Raw genomic sequence first — 19,929 nt, 5'->3', positions numbered from 1 at the left:
AATCAGCCTTTTTATTAGTGATTTCACGCGTTTCTAAATAGTCGTTTCTTCCATCTAGGATTCGGTCACATTGGCAGTCTTTTAAACTACAGCTCCAGCGCTTGACTTGAGTGCCGGATTTAATCGACGCTGAAGTTTGTTCACACACGGAAATGGCTATTTCACGTGTGATTTTTTTGACAGAGACGAGCCTCCGAGTAAAGTGTAAGTGGCCTCAAACCCCTTTCCTGGAATGTACGTGTAAATCAGCCTCTGCATCTTTATTAGTGATTTTACGCCTTTCTAAATAGTCGTTTCTTCCATCTAGGATTCGGTCACAGTGGCAGCCCTTTTAAACAACAGCTCCAGCGCTCGACTCGAGTGTCTGATTTAAATCGCCGCTGAAGTTTGTTACACACGGAAATGGCTGTTTCACGTGAAATTTTTTAGCGCGACGTCATGAAAACTGGTTTTCTAATCACTTTAGAGGTATGCCATTTAACCTTGGTGCCTATTAGTTGTAATTATTAATTTAGTGGCATGTCACCAATACGTTTTTATGAATTTCTAATCTCACAGTGACCTATAACGTTTTCACCACTTACGACGCCCAAAGTGCCAAGTTGAACAGCGCTCCTCACCCTTGTGTCCAATGTAAGTGATATATGGATCCACAGATTGCATGTTTGGCTCCTGCTGTAATTGTCGTCTATTCCAATTGATCCCCTTTTCATCTATAGACAACATCCAGTTCTCTTGAGATTTGTCAATTGGGATCACAACCATGGCTCTTTGGCATAAGCCTATGTGATTTGAATCCCATACTCCACCTTTGCAAGACAGAACAGTCCCCTTTTTAATTTAATTTGGTTCACACCATACTGGTTTATCTCTCCTCTGTACTATTGAATATCAGTGAGTTTGACCTTGACCACTGGTTTGGTCTTACTCACATTCCATGTTCTGAGGCCTGGTCTTGGCCCAGACCCCATGGTAATTTGTAATCAATGATTGTGATGGTCATAATGTCTAGTAAGATGACGACACTATATAGATTACTCTGATTCTTGTTTTTAAATTTCACAGACAGAATTGCCCCTCCCTACTCCTCCCCCCTCCTGCACACGTCCTGATGAAGACCCCGTATAAGGATTTAACGTAGCCTACGGCTAGGGGTCGAAACGTCGACGGCTCTTTTTCTTCAGACCTCCGGCACATGCCCCGATCATTCGAAACTGTGTATGTGTCCGTTGAATGTCTACAATATAACAGTTCCCTAATGAATGCCTAAAAAATTTAGGCTTTTTATATCAGATTTGTTTTTGACTCTGTATTGCAGACTGTTATAATTCATAATTCTTTATGACTGTGTGTACCTTTTTTCTGACTTGACACCGCCCTGAGCACATTCTTCCCTTCCTTTCCTTCCTCCCCCTACTGGGGCTTTTGATTAGAGATCAATTTTTCTATATTGATTGTAATGTGGTATTGTAAAATAAAGGACAATACTCGTCACTAATTTGATTCATATCCCTTGATTAATGCTTGTGTTTTTCAGTGTTAGTGTGTGTTGTACATAACACGTTCTCCTGGCGGGGACCCCTCTTTACACATACCATGTAGATATTGAACAGCTTCGGGCTGAGGGATGATCCCTGTGGAACACCGCAGATGATCTCGGTGGTCTTGGAGCGGAAGGGTGGGAGGCGTACGCTCTGGGTTCTGCTAGAGAGCAAGGATGTGGTCCAGGCCCGGGCCTTCTCTTGGATTCCGGCGTCATGGAGGCGTGCTGTTAGGGTGCGGTGGCAGACCGTGTCGAAGGCTGCTGATATGTCCAGAAGGATGAGGGCGGCTGTTTCTCCTTTGTCCATAAGGATCCTGATGTCGTCGGTGGCGGAGATGAGGGCGGTCTCGGTGCTGTGGTTGCTGCGGAAGCCGGACTGGGATGGGTCCAGGATGTTGGACATTTGCATGTAAATTGCCGGGACATACAACTGCTAGGCGTTAAGAAAAGGATGACCTTGCAACAAAAAAAAACATTTGATCCCACATAATAATACCCATGGTATTATAATTAAGGGGGAGTAATCAGCAACTAAAGTGTGTAGACAGGGCAGTTCAAGGTATTTTCAGCCTTGACAGTGTAAACTCTATCAAGCACATCAATTTTTGGCCATTCACAAACATTCTCCTAACCTTTCCCACCCTAGACGCCATCAGTGATGTAGACAGGTCAAGGCGATACAAAAGGGGATGATGGACAGGTCAAGGGCTGGAGTAAATCCCTTTTCAGGTTGGGCAGGAGGTTGGAACTCCTCTAAAGGTTTTCTATGTTTTTAAAAAGGGTTCCTCCCCAAGACAATGCTGATAAAACAATTGGGGGGGCTACGTTTGTATCTCTAGCAACAGATAAGATAGTTGCATATAATTAAGGAGCATTCTAGGAGAGTGGCAATATAGGCCAAATTGTTACATTTTACAAATGTGTGCATCTTGTTATTTTGTAAGCAGTGTCGGCAGTCCAAGCTGAGCTTGAAGTTTACTGTATTGCCTTATAGCTCTCAACCTAACAGTAAAAGGTTTGCCTTAATAAATAATATATTCTACGTAGAATATTTTGTATGTTTGAATGCATGTCTTGCTTTAGCAGGAGAGGATTCATCTTTTACCTGACTGTTAAGTGAAATGTTAAACTCGCTCCCGATGGGCTTGTGCATTGTCTAGCAATAAAGATTTGTTGTCCTTGAACCCAAATAATATGTACAACGGAATCGGCTGTAGGAATTTAACACCGCTGTATAGCTTGCAATGGACCTCTAAACTCCCTTTGAATAGTGGATATACCCTGACAAGACTGTTCAGTGGCTGACTAGCATGTAGTCAAATTAAGTCTTCTTGTTTGTTGGACATTGCCATGTACATACTTCCTACTGAGGTATTGGCCTGCCAGGTTCCAGTTGTCACTGCTTCCAGAGGTAATTGTTTCTCCTTTTTACATTTAACTCCTTGCATGGGAGAGGCCCTTCACCAACCAGACGTCATAACCATATGAATTCTGTCCTTTTTTTCTGATTTCCCAGTCCACCTTCTCTGAGTCAACCCAGGTCGCCTCACTGCTGTGTCAGGCCTCGAAAAATCATAAAAGTGTTACTATACCTGCAGGTCTAGTAACTTTAATAATCTACACCACCTAACAGTAATGTACTTGACTCATAAACGGCTCTCAAATTGTTTGATCCTTGGGAAATATGTTATTTTATAGAGCCACCTTTTTCTTCTTTATCACACATGGGAGCACTTTCAAATATGTGAGTTCAGCTATTCTTCTGTACATAAAAACTATTTTGTTTGGTTAAATAGACTAGACGTTTGCTCCATGTATAATAAGAATCTACCCACATACAGGGTACACATGATTTCTGACTTGCCTCTCAGTTCACTAAAAGCATTGCCATCGTGGCAGGAGTGTTTCTCAGTTCATTTAAAAAAACTCACTTTTAATAAATATGGTACTAAAGTCTACAGTGGTAGTGCACTGTCATTTACAGACAGTAACTTTCCTATTGATATGGCTAAACACTTTCCCATTACCATACAATTTTTCTGATAAACCTATATAGTGTATAACAATAACCTGTGACAATTGGATTCCAGCAAACGTTTTTATCACTTGCACATCGCCAAGTAATGTTTTGATTTGTTTTCATCCTATTAAAACAGTTTTTTCATCAAACAGAATTACAAAAAATGGTCTCTCATAACTACTGAAATACATTTTGAAATGTTTGTACAGTTCACTTACTACTGCATTAAATGTTGTGTGATAGAAAAAAAACTGACTCCCTACAGCCTTTCATTTCATACTCATTGTACAGCATCACAGACAGTTCACTTTACAAAATTGTGGAACTCTGCAGTCAGAGAAAGAAAAGTAATTGTAAGAAAATGTAAACTGACTTCTAACCTGATCATCCTATCGGGTGATTAGCCGCGCTTTATAAACCCTGATTGATTGATTGACCTCTGTCTCTATACAGAGAACAAATGTGACATTTTGTGATTGAGCGTAACACCTGTTATATGTCGGCTTTAGAGAACGTCAAGTAGGACCTAAATATAGCTGTGCCTGATAAATTCTGACTAATTATAGCAAGTGGGTGAGTAGATGTCTTGAGGCCTGTGAGTAGACCTGGCTTACCTTATTTTGTGAGTTTTACAGACCCAGTTTGCCATCCACCAGTGTGGTTTTGTGACTGAACATATTGTTTTGATGGCATTGTGCAAGATTCATATAGACATTTTAAGATCAAGCCAACAGACAATGTGAGCTAGATGGTGCGCTGTCTGATCGCAAAGGACTTAATTTGGGCTTATTAAGAACTTACAGGTGTTTCCAGCCCACCCATTGATTACATTGGTTACTTCTTATTCAGTGGCTTTTGGTTGCTTCTAATTCAGTGGGTTTTCTTGTCCCAGCATGTCCACCTTGTGTTTATCCATCCCCTGGAGCATCGTCTTTTACCATCTTCTTCCTTCCACGGCTCTCATTTATGAAACTTTTTTCTATTTGCTTAATAATATAGACTGCTATGATGCCGCCATATCCATTGACACTCGCCCCATTCACCTAGTCTCCACCATGCTCGCCTTCTCTCCACTTGACCATCCTGGTCCCACTGCTTCCTGACTCAGCTCCCTGACACTTATTCTACTGGCGTTCTTCGATGCCTGCAGTTCCAATATGGTATCAATCCGTACCACTCTGTACAGCTACTGCTGCATTTTGCTTCCCAACCTCCCTATTAAATCATTAAAGAGCATTGGCCATTGAAGTTGAAGATTCAAAAGCAAATATTTTAGTAGCGTATTGCACAGGTCTTTGGCATCATAACGGCTGCCTGCAATAGGGCCCCATCAATTCATGGTAGATATAGACCTTGCATCTTTCATTGAATTTTCCGTCTTCATATAACAGTAAACATTTGACCTATTATCATTGAAGTAATCTCTTTTCATTTAAACTGTCCAGTATTCACTAATGTACTTTCCGGGCATCATGATGTTTCACTTTTCATTAAAGCCTTCAGAGAAAGTCAGACTTCTTAGGTGATGCTGGCTTTGAGTGCTGCAGAACAAATCAAATGATCAAATGATCAAATGCCCATTTAGCTGCTCTTACAGTAAAGGAGTATCGCATCACTGCAGACCACTGACCCCAGGAACTCCTTGTCACTACTGGTGCCGAGGGGCAAACAGGTTTATTTGGCCTGATCTGCATTTGTTTTTCTTTTTCATTAACAAACTCCCAAACCTTTGTTCTGTTTCTCAAAAAGGAAAAGACAGTGTCCTTGACTGAAAGAAGTTTCTCCCTGCTAATGGGGGGTAATCATGAATTTGTCAGGACCGTTTCCACCATGCCTCAAAATGCAGAACCACACAGGAAAAGTGAGTGAATGTCACTCAGCTATACATAGGAAGGGGCAGCCATCTCTGTGACCATGGACCCATTGCAAACCAGATGATCATTCAGGTCAAGAATTTCTGCCAACAGAACAAGCTGAAGCTCTGCCAGCGAAAACCCAATGAGCGCCCCATCTCTGAATGAGATGGTGGAACCACAAGGTTGCCAATGGGGCATCCTGCCATTTGTTGGCAGATGCCCATATCTGACAATCTCTAAATCGCCACCTGAGCCTTGTAATAAGAAAATGTATTAGCTGAAACCAAATAGTAGATTTGCAACATTGAAGCACATTGCTATACGGTTGCACACACAGGCTGGTGTTCAGTGGAGTACAACACACGAGAAGAATGTAGTGCTCCCCAACATCTGGCAAGAGCAGTTACCAACCACCCCATTTCTCCCCCAGACTCTCCTCAAAAGGATCCCAGTGACTACACTACCAGAGGCCTTGGTCACATTCTTTGTTACCTGTAACATGAAACTGTCTACACTATCAGTGGCCATAGCTGCATTCTGCATTTCCTGTAACCAGATGCTGTCAGTAACTAGAGGAGCTTATTTGTGACTCATGATTTCTTCTTTCTTGTTTTGACGGATTTTAAAACCTTGGGCATTTACAGAAACCTATAATGGTAATAATTAGCCAATGTTTATAATTATTTGTTATGTGGTTACAGAGTTTTGGATTGTATACTGCTGATAATTCATTATACACATACATTTTTTAACCTGGTTGAATCTTATATCCTTTCCTTAGAATAAAAAGGAAGAGCTGAAACCAGAGGACAACTCGGCAAAGGAAAATACTCCTACATTAGTACAGAAGCAAGCTAACCAGAAAAAGAAATTAAAGGAGCATTATCTACAACTTGCACACAGGGGATCTCGGTAGGCACATTGTTGTCATTTTAGTGATATAGACATTGCAAGAGTTTACAGTATATTTGGAGAGAAGGTAGTGTTTAGTTTGTGCTGGTGGTTGATGCAGAGCAAGAGGGGTAAGTGGGAAGAGAAAGATAACAAAACAGTGACAAAAGGAGAAAGGAGAGATGTTAAAGATCTTGTAAGAATGACCTAAAGAGAAAAGTACAGGGTGGTGAATGAAAGAGTCATGATTTAGAATCAAAACTAGGCAACCTTAGTTCTAGCAACCCTGGCATTCAACAATGCTGGCTATGGGCTCCTAAGAAAATCTTGGGGTCCTTGCACTCTGTTTATTTTACAGATTAAACACAGAGGCACGCTAGGTAGAGTGTTTTGGAAAGGATTGCAGATTTACAAAGTTGAATTAATTCAAGTATGTTTGATTTGTGTTGCGGTTAGAAGTAATTTATTTGTTATTTAAATTGCTATGTTCTCTTTTGGAGGTACTGCATGAATGGGTGAGACGGTCTGAGTGGACATTTGTCTTGCAAACGTGGAAATCAGAACAACGGTTCTGCTGCCTTGACTGATTTCTTTTGTAACTCAAAGAATGGCCTGTTGTAGTTGCTCATCCATTTTGATTGGCCAAGAAGGTTTTTTTTTTTTTTTTTTGGCAGAGTTTTATATAGCGCGAACTAGACCCGAACTGAATCAGGTATCAGAGCGCTTTACATAGCACCAGTTACGTTACATGAGGACACGCATTCATTTTTAGGCACGGGGAGATTAAGTGATTTGCCCAGAATCACAGGAGGTTTTTGGCGTCGTTACCGAGACTCGAACCCAGATCCCCAGGTCCGAGGTCGAGCGCCCTAGCCGTTAGGCCAACTCCTCTCCCCAAGGTTGATGGTCATACAGCCATGGTACCACTATTTATGTGTTCCATATCACAGTAGTTAATTTGCATGGAAACAAACTACTTACTTATACAGATCTGTTCTATAGTTTGTTTCTGTTTGCTTGACAGTGTGTTTCGGTTATAAAGAGTGACACTGTATAGAAGTTGACTGTTCACGTCTTAACACCACTACAGGTTCCAGTCAGCTGTAGTTAGCTGTAGAACCTTAAGATGACAATTCTAATTGGCACATTCCAAAGGGGATAGGGCAGGAATGGGAAGGGAATATTCCAATAAGTAAAATATATCATACCTACCTTGGCAGGTAGAAAATATGATACAATAACAACAGAATAGGGAAAAGCAGAAAAAGAGATATTTAAATAAGAGAAAATGGAACCTCATGTAACGGAACAATTTATGTTATTTATTTATAAAGTTTTATATAGCGCTAGCCCCGTATGTAACTGAGCGAACACAAAGGAAAAATTGCATAACATCGCAGGACATGAGGATGCATTAAGATATAAGCATTGACAATTAGGACAATGAAGTACAATTCAAATGACTATGATAATCCCATTGTGTAAAAATAAAACACATCTAAATGATACACCACAAGGGCCAATAGATATACATGTTATAGAAACATAAGTGGGAAAAACATAGGAGCAATTATCCAAAGCTGAAATCTTTATGCCATGCTGGAGAGACATTCATTCTTTGAGATCTCCTGGGAGATCTCCTGGGAGGGTTTATTTTATCGTCAGATTGTATACTTGTTGCATTGTTGCATTGGAACCTTTGTCTGAAATCAGTGGTTTTGAGGGAAACAATTTTGTCCATACCCCATATTTGACCATTCTCAAGATGCACAACTTTCTTCCCCACACTTTATTATTTTGAGAGGCTCAGAGAACCTGGAATCATCTCTTCTCCGCGGTTTCTACACAACCCCAGTCTCCTTCTCTAAATAAAGTGGTTTTAACACATTTGGTGATGTCATATGTGTTTGTACTTGTCCTGGTACTGAGTTATTCTCCTTGATATTTAATTCCTGTCCACAATACGCGCACTCTTCCTCCTCAACCGCGCAGCTGTCAAATCGGTTTTGGGATTTCATCCTTTCAAGGCAGCAAAAGTAGAAACCTCCGTAACACAATTAGGTGCAGTGCAATATGCCCATACGGTTTCTTGAAGGGGCAGTCGTGTCAGGTATACCCATCACTTCCACTCTCTGCAAGTATTAATTTACTACTTGATTCATCCTTTCAACAAGCCCATTGGCTTGTGGGCAATATAGGGCAGCTTTGTGATGTTGTATTGAAGGTCTGTAAGGAACTCCTTCATTAGATCGGATGTAAATCGTACTCCATTATCTGTAACTAGAATATCAGGTATACCTTCCTAATAGAAGGCCTCTTTAAGAAATTAAAAGAAGGGATTTGTGTCAATTTGATGTACACACTTTGTGACAACGCGTGTAGTAGTCAATAAGTACTAAGACAAAATGTTCATTTAACTTTTTTAGTTTCAGTGGGCTTATTATGTCTAGAGCTAGTTTAGACCATATAGTGTCTGGGACCTGAACGGGGGGAAAAGGGAGGCTTACTGACTTGGTGCGTCTTATCAGTTCCCATGCATTTCATGCAGTCTTTAACTTTAGCCTCCACTATGGTACCCATGCCAGGCCACCAATATTCCAGTGGTACATTGTTTTTTGTGAGGCTGTGACCTAAATGTCCTATATGTGCAAGGTGAATGATCTTATCTCTTATTTTCTCTGGAGGCACTATCTTTTTACCCCTGTACACTGTGTCACCCTGTGTACTTAATTCAAATCTAAAGGAACTTCAAGTTTATTATTAGGCCACCCTCCATGTTTGTGTTGTTTTATCGAAATCATTTTGCTATCCAAGATTCAAACTACTCTTCCTTTTTCATATTAGTCACTTTTAGTACTGTTTCCATGTCGTATTCTGATTTGGTGTCTCTCTCTTCCCCTAAAGGGGCACGAGAGAGAAAATCCGCAATCACATTTTGGGTACCTGGGACATATAGTACTTCGAAATATAGCCTTCTAATCCTAAAATCCATCTGGAAATCCTGGGTGTGGTTCTGCCAGATCCTTTAGTGGTGAATGCATACATTAAAGGCTTATGGCCAGTTTTGACTGTAAAAGGTGTGCCCCATAAAAAAATCTTGAAATGTCCAATTGCCCAGAAACATGCAAGGGCCTCTCTCCACAACAGCATATAGTTTCTCTGCTCCTTTTAATGCTCTTGAAGAAAAATAACATACCTGCTATCTGTCATCCATCAATTGAGTGAGACTAGCTTCTAAAACTTTATTGTTCGTATCTAGGGAAAGAATAGTGAGTTTGGAGGGTTCAGATCTGTCCAATGAAGGGGCTTCTGTTATGCTGGTTTTTACTGAAGTAAATGCAGTTTGGCTGTTTTTGCTCCATATGATAGGAAGTTTTATCTTAAGTAAACTACGCATGGGCTCTACTATACTGGTATAATTATGTATGAATTTTGAGTAGTGTTCTGAAAATCCTAAAAAGGATTTAAGTTCTTCAACATTAGTGAGAGCAGTGGTATTTAGGATGGCTTCTACACTACAAGATTCAGTTTGGGGTTTATGCTGTCATGGGAAAGGGTATACCCCAAGTATTCTACAGACCTCATACCAATTTGGCATTTTTCTTTCTTTAAGGTAAGCCCTGCATTGCGAAATTTGTTTAATACTTCTCTAAGCATTTCATTGTGTTCCTTTATGTCCTTGCCATGGATGAGGAAGTCACCCTGGAAACATAAGTTACCAGGGACATCCTTTAAGACATGCTGCCTGATCCTTTGAAAAGCAGCCGCAGCAGATGCTAGTCCGAATAGCATGCGTAAGTATTGGAAAGCACCCAGGGGAGTTACGAAAGAGGTGAAGCTCCACTTGGTGATAAGTGGAGGATCAGTCAAGAATGTTGAAACAACTAGCATCCTGGATCAATACTAGAATTTCATGAATCCTAGAAAGAGGATGTCTGTCCACCCATATATTCATATTTAAGTCCCTGAGGTCTATGCATTACCTTACATCTTTTTTGGAAGAGTGTGTCACAATAACTACTGGAGCTAACCATTGTGAAGTCTATATAAGTTCAATAACTCCATTCTCTAATATTCTATCAAGTTCTTTCCTGATAAAGTGAGGAAGAGGTCTAATTTTATGTGCTCTCGGTTTGGTCTTGGATTTTAACTTCATGCTATGTTGATAATTCTTCAATAAACCCAACTTATCAGTAAATACATCAGGGAATATGCTGCAGATGTCATAACCACAGACAGAGGGGTCCACTAGTAGTACTTGATCCAGACTGTTAGGATCTAATTTGATTTCTAATTCTTTTTGATGCCTCCAACCCAAAAGACTAGATCCTTTTTCAGTGATATACATTTTTCCTACCGTGATCCTTCCTTTGAAACCAATGTGCATTGTGGTCAAACCCACTAATGGTATGGGAGCCCCATTGTATCCCCTTAGCTTGATATCTGGTACTTGCAGTTTACACATTTTGTCTGGAAACAATTCTGTAAATAATTTATTATCAAGCAGTGTGTAAGGTGAACGTAGATCTGCTGAAAACATTACAGGTTTGTTTTCAACGGTAATTCTGCATGAGGTGAAATTCGCAACATCATTGTTACTTTTTAATTGAAACACCAATTTAGTGTCTGGTGGGTTGGTTGGTCCAACAACTAACACTGGTTTGGTACGTAGATCTCTGCAAACTCTAGCCAAATATACTTTCTTTCCACCCTTGTGGCATACTATAGTTCTAGCTAGACAAGAAGGACTATTTGCAAGATGCACCGGACTGCCACCTCTGTAACACTTGAGTTTACTACCACTTGGCGTCTGGTATTTGAGTTTTCCTTCGTTATCTTGTTGGTGTCTATGGGGGATATCATGTTTGTTGATAACATTTAACTCTGGTGTATTATCAGTATTTGACTTCATCTGTTTAATACAGTATGCCGTGTGTTCTACACTCACTGCAATTTCAATAGCCTGTTTAAAATCCGGATTAACAGCCAATACTTTTTCTGGATTTTAGAAACATTGGTACTTCTTACTAATTGATCCATAACCAGCGAATCAGTTAATTACTCAAATTCACACGTGTTGGACAAACCCTTCAAAACAGCAATTTTAGTTCTGATTTTTTCACTGTTTCCTTGAATTGTGGAGAAAAATGTATGTCTTTCTAATACCACATTTATCATTTGTCCAAAATGCTTCTTCAGTCTGTTTCTGGTAACTTGATATACAGTCTCCTCTTCATCAGTATCTTCACCATCCGATGTAAGATTGTGAAGTAAATAATGCTTTTTGACAAAGGGAGGTAGATTTTTCTCCACCAATAGCTATGCGATATGATTTGAATAAGCCCTTCAACTGTTTACAAGGGATGTTAGGTTCCCCCACATCATTTAAAAACAGAGGTGGAAAACGCCTAACCCGTTGGTGCTCCTGTGCTCATGACTGAAGCATACCCAGGCTGTTGTCTCCCACCTCCAGACTACGGTAGACCTCCACATTCGCTCAGGTTCACTGTCATTGTGCCGAAGTCACACCTGACTCCCGCTCAGACGCTCTCTTTCATGGAAGCTGTTCTGGACACGGTGCAGTTTCGGGACTAATCCAGAGTATTCAGGCTATGATCCGCTAGATTGCGTGCTAATGGCTCTATTATCCTATGCACTATCTTTGGTGGGCACAGATCTTGAGTGGGTCCTAATTTGATGGTTGGAATTAGTTTCCTAAGTTGCTCTGCTGATGGAGTCTCAGTTATTGAGCCTGATGCTCTTTAAATCTGAATTGAAATGCTGTGTTAAGGTTTGAGTAGTTGAGTCGCTAATGGTAAACTGGTTAAAAATAGTTGTGACCTTCTCTTGAAAGCAGCGTGCTTTTGAGTCACAAAATTCATGACTGTTGGTTGCAGCATTATTTGTTGGGGGCACTGACATTTTTTTTATGACTTTAAAAGAGAGTTGTTTTAGCATCATAGGCTGATATAATTTGCTCTGTATAGTAGGTGGATTTTGCAGCTATAAAAGCTTTTAACGTTCAGCTTGTTTTGATCTATAATTAGCCGTCAATTCAAGCTTATAGTTTTTGCGCCACTTCCATTCTAGCCTACTGCACTCTTGTCTAGAGGTTTTAAGAGTCTAACCGTACCATGGTTGTGGTGTCTTTTTAATTATAGGCTTTCATTTAATAGGGGTCATACAGTCCAGGGTGCCACTAATCCACTTAGTAAAGTTCTATCTTTTTTTTTTTTTTAATCATTTTTATTGCCATTTACATGAGAAACCACTTTTCAAAACAGTGTTCTTAGTTTCAGTCCAACAGGATATACAGTCTGTTGAACTTTTGATTATTGTTGGTAACATTAACTATGAACTTATCCCCACCCCTTAACCCAAACTCCCCCTTATCCCTCCCCCGGTCATGGGTGATTACGTTGCGTACAAGACTCGGAGACCATCTTATTATCAGTTGCCTCAACTATCTGTGTTATTATCTACCGTAGGGTGGACGTGTTATGTCAGCCTCCATCTGAGTGGAACTCAGGGAAAGTGCCTCCTTTTTCGAATGACCTGTCTCCGAGGTCAATTCTGTGATCATTAAGGACCAAGCCCTCACACCTTCCTCAAGCTTGTTGTCCCTCCTGACTTTCTTCATACGCTCTGCGTCCGCTGTGACCCATTCTATCATATTTCTAATCCATTTCTCGGACTTCGGCGCTTCGGGACTCAGCCAGTGAATTGCAATTCGGTGCTTTGCCAAGACGAGAACCAGCTGTATAAATCTCCTAGTGAGTTTCTTATTTTTGGGCATGGGTAATAACCCCAACACCGCCCCTTTAATAGTGGCCGGTATAATCCATCCTGTGACAGTCTGCAGGGTATCTTCCCCCAATCGTGGGCTAGTCTAGGACAGTCCCATAACATATGGATAAAGTGTGCATCTGAGCATCCACATATAGGCCATGAGTCTGCTCGGTCCCGGTATATTTTATGTAATACATGAGGAATGAGGTATGTCTGGTGTACCACATTAAATTGAGTTAATTTGAAGCGTGCATTAGAACTTATCTGCTTGACCCCCTCCTGCACTTTCCTCCATTGTGTGTCTGTTAGAGGCTCCCCTATTACATCATGCCACTTCGTATGTATTGGAAGGGGAGCAGCCGGGGTGCCCTCCCTTAATGCATTGTACAAGTAAGAGATCAACCTTCGTCACCGTCTGCAGTGTTATTGTGACGTGTGGTTCCTGAGGGAATGCCGGCCCTGGTTTCCTGGCCACTGCTGAGATCTTGGCGTACTGCAGGAACTGTCCCCTACCCAACTGAAAGGTGTCATCTGCTTCCTCTCGTGTCACGAACCGCCGCGCAACGTATAGGTCTCCCATCACAAGACAACCTCCCTCTTTCCATTCATGAACATTCATGGTAGGCCCCATCTGTTTAAAGGGTGTGACAGCCCACAGCGGAGCCTCCGGGGCATATGGTGTTCTTTTTGATTATTTTCCGTAGCACTATTTCCCAGACTGATGTAACGTGCCGTATGACATAGGGAAAGGACTCAGACACCCTAGATCCCAAGAAAAAAAGGTCCGACAGCGCTACTCGCTGGTGCGTGCCCACCAACAATCTCTTCTCCCAATTATAACACTCATCAAACCAATGCACTGCATGCTGCAATTGCGCGGCCATGTAGTAGTAATGTAGTTGGGGAACCTCCAGCCCCCCCCCCTCCTGCCCATCCCACAGTGTCACTGCAGATTGCTCAACTTTTTCCTCTTCCGTTATGGCCCCCATAGTAACTCTATGATCAAGCAATCAAGCTGTGAGAAAAACGTCTGTGGCTCCAAATACAGGGATTTCTATAGTGTGTACAAACATCACAGCAAGACAACCATTTTAATCAATGCCACCTTCCCCATTAACGATAATGGGAGCTCCTTCCAAAAAGCCACAGTACGTCTGATATCGTCAATCCTTTTCCTTATGTTTTTGGTTAAATATGTCGTGCTGGCATGTGTCAGCGTAATCCCCAGATATTGTGCCCTCTCTGGAACCCATCTCATCCCAACAACTGGGAGCTCATTCTCAGGCTTCCCTATGAAGCCCCCCATGGGAAACACCTTAGATTTCCCCGGGTTGAGGCGTAGGCCCGACCGCATACCAAACCCTTCCAGTTCCGTAATAAGCACCAGAACTGCTTCCTGAGGCCGACGCAGATATACCAACGTATCACCTGCTTACATAGAGACCACGTGGAGTGTTTCCCCTAGTCTAATCCCCCATCTCTCCATCTTTGTTAATAAAGTAATAGCCAAGGGCTCCATTGCAATGACAAACAAGAGTGGGGACATGGGACACCTCTGCCTAGTTCCTCTTGTCAAACCAAAACTTTCTGAGACTTGCCCTCGTATACGAACCCTTGCGTATGGTCTGTTATATATGACCCTCATCCATGCTACAAATGACAGTCCCACCCCATCCCTTCCAACACTGCCCACATATAATTCCACTCCACAGAGTCAAAAGCCTGTTGAATATCTAATAGGCCCAATGCCCAATTCTCGGAATCTAAACTCGGTGCATGCCAAACATGAGCTAAGCGCCTTAAATTATGAGTAGTATTCCGCTTAGGGATAAACCCAGCCTGGTCTGGATGGATCAATTGAGACCTATACGGGAGTAGCTGGGCTGCCAGTATCCCACTCAAGATTTTGGCGTCTACATTAAGGAGCGAAATTGGCCTATAGGAGCTAGCCAAGAGGGAGGTTCCTATCCGGTTTAGGAAGCATAGATACGATCGCCTATGACATTGAGTTCGGTAGCGTTTTACTGTCTAGGGCCTCTTTGAACACTTCCAATATGCGATCCACCAAGTAAAGCGCTTATTTCTGGTAAAACTCCGCTGAGAGCCCAACTCCCCCCTGGCATTTCTCCGTATTGGTGCAGGATTTCGGCTCCCCAACACCTTCCGCCTTATCCAGTGTGGGGAGCACCACACCGGCCAAAAACTCCTGTAACTATTATTATCTACCGTAGGGTGGACGTGTTATGTCAGCCTCCATCTGAGTGGAACTCAGGGAAAGTGCCTCCTTTTTCGAATGACCTGTCTCCGAGGTCAATTCTGTGATCATTAAGGACCAAGCCCTCACACCTTCCTCAAGCTTGTTGTCCCTCCTGACTTTCTTCATACGCTCTGCGTCCGCTGTGACCCATTCTATCATATTTCTAATCCATTTCTCGGACTTCGGCGCTTCGGGACTCAGCCAGTGAATTGCAATTCGGTGCTTTGCCAAGACGAGAACCAGCTGTATAAATCTCCTAGTGAGTTTCTTATTTTTGGGCGTGGGTAATAACCCCAACACCGCCCCTTTAATAGTGGCCGGTATAATCCATCCTGTGACAGTCTGCAGGGTATCTTCCCCCAATCGTGGGCTAGTCTAGGACAGTCCCATAACATATGGATAAAGTGTGCATCTGAGCATCCACATATAGGCCATGAGTCTGCTCGGTCCCGGTATATTTTATGTAATACATGAGGAATGAGGTATGTCTGGTGTACCACATTAAATTGAGTTAATTTGAAGCGTGCATTAGAACTTATCTGCTTGACCCCCTCCTGCACTTTCCTCCATTGTGTGTCTGTTAGAGGCTCCCCTATTACATCATGCCACTTCGTATGTATTGGAAGGGGAGCAGCCGGGGTGCCCTCCCTTAATGCATTGTACAAGTAAGAGATCAACCTTCGTCACCGTCTGCAGTGTTATTGTGACGAGTGGTTCCTGAGGGAATGCCGGCCCTGGTTTCCTGGCCACTGCTGAGATCTTGGCGTACTGCAGGAACTGTCCCCTACCCAACTGAAAGGTGTCATCTGCTTCCTCTCGTGTCACGAACCGCCGCGCAACGTATAGGTCTCCCATCACAAGACAACCTCCCTCTTTCCATTCATGAACATTCATGGTAGGCCCCATCTGTTTAAAGGGTGTGACAGCCCACAGCGGAGCCTCCGGGGCATATGGTGTTCTTTTTGATTATTTTCCGTAGCACTATTTCCCAGACTGATGTAACGTGCCGTATGACATAGGGAAAGGACTCAGACACCCTAGATCCCAAGAAAAAAAGGTCCGACAGCGCTACTCGCTGGTGCGTGCCCACCAACAATCTCTTCTCCCAATTATCACACTCATCAAACCAATGCACTGCATGCTGCAATTGCGCGGCCATGTAGTAGTAACGTAGTTGGGGAACCTCCAGCCCCCCCCCCCCTCCTGCCCATCCCACAGTGTCACTGCAGATTGCTCAACTTTTTCCTCTTCCGTTATGGCCCCCATAGTAACTCTATGATCAAGCAATCAAGCTGTGAGAAAAACGTCTGTGGAACCAAATACAGGGATTTCTATAGTGTGTACAAACATCACAGCAAGACAACCATTTTAATCAATGCCACCTTCCCCATTAACGATAATGGGAGCTCCTTCCAAAAAGCCACAGTACGTCTGATATCGTCAATCCTTTTCCTTATGTTTTTGGTTAAATATGTCGTGCTGGCATGTGTCAGCGTAATCCCCAGATATTGTGCCCTCTCTGGAACCCATCTCATCCCAACAACTGGGAGCTCATTCTCAGGCTTCCCTATGAAGCCCCCCATGGGAAACACCTTAGATTTCCCCGGGTTGAGGCGTAGGCCCGACCGCATACCAAACCCTTCCAGTTCCGTAATAAGCACCAGAACTGCTTCCTGAGGCCGACGCAGATATACCAACGTATCACCTGCTTACATAGAGACCACGTGGAGTGTTTCCCCTAGTCTAATCCCCCATCTCTCCATCTTTGTTAATAAAGTAATAGCCAAGGGCTCCATTGCAATGACAAACAAGAGTGGGGACATGGGACACCTCTGCCTAGTTCCTCTTGTCAAACCAAAACTTTCTGAGACTTGCCCTCGTATACGAACCCTTGCGTATGGTCTGTTATATATGACCCTCATCCATGCTACAAATGACAGTCCCACCCCATCCCTTCCAACACTGCCCACATATAATTCCACTCCACAGAGTCAAAAGCCTGTTGAATATCTAATAGGCCCAATGCCCAATTCTCGGAATCTAAACTCGGTGCATGCCAAACATGAGCTAAGCGCCTTAAATTATGAGTAGTATTCCGCTTAGGGATAAACCCAGCCTGGTCTGGATGGATCAATTGAGACCTATACGGGAGTAGCTGGGCTGCCAGTATCCCACTCAAGATTTTGGCGTCTACATTAAGGAGCGAAATTGGCCTATAGGAGCTAGCCAAGAGGGAGGTTCCTATCCGGTTTAGGAAGCATAGATACGATCGCCTATGACATTGAGTTCGGTAGCGTTTTACTGTCTAGGGCCTCTTTGAACACTTCCAATATGCGATCCACCAAGTAAAGCGCTTATTTCTGGTAAAACTCCGCTGAGAGCCCAACTCCCCCCTGACATTTCTCCGTATTGGTGCAGGATTTCGGCTCCCCAACACCTTCCGCCTTATCCAGTGTGGGGAGCACCACACCGGCCAAAAACTCCTGTAACTCCCCCCCCCCCCCCCCCACCCCCCCCCGGACAACACGCTGGGCACCCGAGCACGTGGATCTCAAATGTGATGCCAATTCCTTCAGTATCGCGCCCTGTGTCTGTAGAAGGACCTAGTCAGTAGTCTGTAATTGTTATATGGGCGTATGTTCCTTTTCTGTTATTAGTAGCCTTGTTAGCAGTGCCCCGACCTGTCCTCCTGCATATGTAGTCGTTGCATATGCAATGTATATGTGAATTTTTCCAACCTGGACCAAGCATCCCAGCAGCTCCCCACTCACCCTAGTCCACTCAGCCAAGTGTTCATGTGCCTCATTCAGAGTGCCTTCTATCCCCTTCAATTGGCGTTCAAGTGTCGAGATGTCCCTCTCTAATTGTTGCTTCACCACGTAGGAGGTCTTCATACACACCCCTCTCACCACACCTTCATGGCCACCCATTCGATTGATCTAGTGGAGGCCAACCGCTAATTCGCTTGGAAATCATTTTGCCAGGTCCCCGATACCATTGCAACATAAGACGGATCTGTTATCGCTTCCACCCTGAGTCTCCAGAGCGGGGCGGCCGGACGGCCAGGACCGCTTCATAAGATAAGCCGTAGGGGTGCATGATCCGAGATATAGCGGGGAAGGTAAGAAACACTCTCTGTTTCTGCATATAATCCCAGGGTAAGACAGCAGCGGGCAATAAGACTAAACGTATTGGCCGCAGGGGTGTAACAGGAGAACACTTTCATTGTTGGATTCCATGCCCTCCACTCGTCCTTAAGTTGTAAACCATGCATCAACTGGTCTAGTGATCGGAACATGCATGGCTTAGTCTGAGCCCTTGGTGGGTCTCTATCTATTTGCGTCAAAGACACAATTAAAATCTCCTAGGAGGACAACCTCGGCCCCTGTGTATGGTATTGCTGCTTTGAGAATGGCCGGGAAAAAGTCAGGACAGTCCACATTCGGCGCATATACATTGACAATACCCAACTCTTCACCCTCCCATTTTCCATGTAGGATAACGTATCTTCCTTCGGGATCTAATACGTGACTCATATACCTAAATGGGACTCTGGGGGACACCCAGATCATAGCTCTTCTTGCAAATCCCATGTAGGAAGTAGCATACATCAGCCCTCTCCATTTCCTACATATGCTCGCAGTTATACCCCCCTAACCCCTCCCCCCCGAATACTGGGGGTGGAATTTAATAAAATACCTACTTGTCCATGGGGCAGGTTGCCTCATAAATCTACTTGTCCTGTAACAAAATCCACTTGTCCCTTTTGTGCCATGTAATGCAGTGGCAAATTATGACTGTAGTGCCATTATAAAAGAGCTCTGAAATAGCCCCTCTCATAATGCCAGACTCCTAACAAGGTCAAACGTACCCCTTAGAAGGAATTCATGTGGTCTGGGAGAAAAGGGGAATCAAATGCAATTATATATAGAGAGCCTCCCACTAGACCAACAATTATTTTACTCTATGGCTGAAAATAGCTCATGAGGGCTTTCCCTTTGTGATAGATATAACTAGGTACAACGTCAGTTCATTAGTTCATATATTTAATTTTTTGTTTTTGATCTTCTTTTATAATTTTATTGCACTAATTGTAAACCATTTTTTTCATTTATGTTTTTGAAAATATAAAAACCATAAACTTTGTGTTTACAGTGCAAATCAAACACAATGCAACAGAGAAAACAATTTTCCAAAAATGTACAAAAAAGGCAAAATTATGCAGTATTAAACATACAGGTTGTCATATTGAAGATTACCCCTTCCATCACCACACGTAAACTAACCTCACATACAGTCAGCACATCCCAATTGTACACATACACACATCACATTCATAATATTCCAGCTTAAATGGCTTGCACAAAATAACTAATCGCAAGAATCCTTCTTTTTTTTCTAAGGTTATGCAGCCAGCAGGAAAAAGATCAGGCTGATGCACGTTTCAGTGGATTGTTAAACTTGAGTCCACCTTCATCAGGACCGCTCAGTTTCTTTAAATTAAAGCACCGGAGGTTGTAAGGGGGATCAGTAAGATAGAATCTAGTTGGTTGCATGTAGCCAATGACGGAAC

The 19,929-nt window shown here is 42.8% G+C and overlaps 1 protein-coding gene across 10 annotated transcripts in view; it reads left to right on the top strand.

The window, feature by feature from the left end:
• SAXO6 (stabilizer of axonemal microtubules 6) overlaps nt 1-19,929 on the top strand; it is a 541,049-nt gene that overhangs the window by 198,946 nt on the left and 322,174 nt on the right. For all 10 annotated transcript variants that reach the window (XM_078676490.1, XM_078676481.1, XM_078676550.1 and 7 more), the window contains one exon: nt 6,201-6,331. In XM_078676490.1, the coding sequence (XP_078532616.1) occupies nt 6,201-6,331 (131 nt within the window). The remainder of the gene's footprint in view (nt 1-6,200; nt 6,332-19,929) is intronic.

Source organism: Lissotriton helveticus, chromosome 1_1 (assembly GCF_964261635.1).
Source record: "Lissotriton helveticus chromosome 1_1, aLisHel1.1, whole genome shotgun sequence".
Taxonomy (NCBI): Eukaryota; Metazoa; Chordata; class Amphibia; order Caudata; family Salamandridae; genus Lissotriton; species Lissotriton helveticus.
Note: the sequence above shows the minus strand (reverse complement) of the source record. Positions and strands in the feature narration are given on the sequence as shown.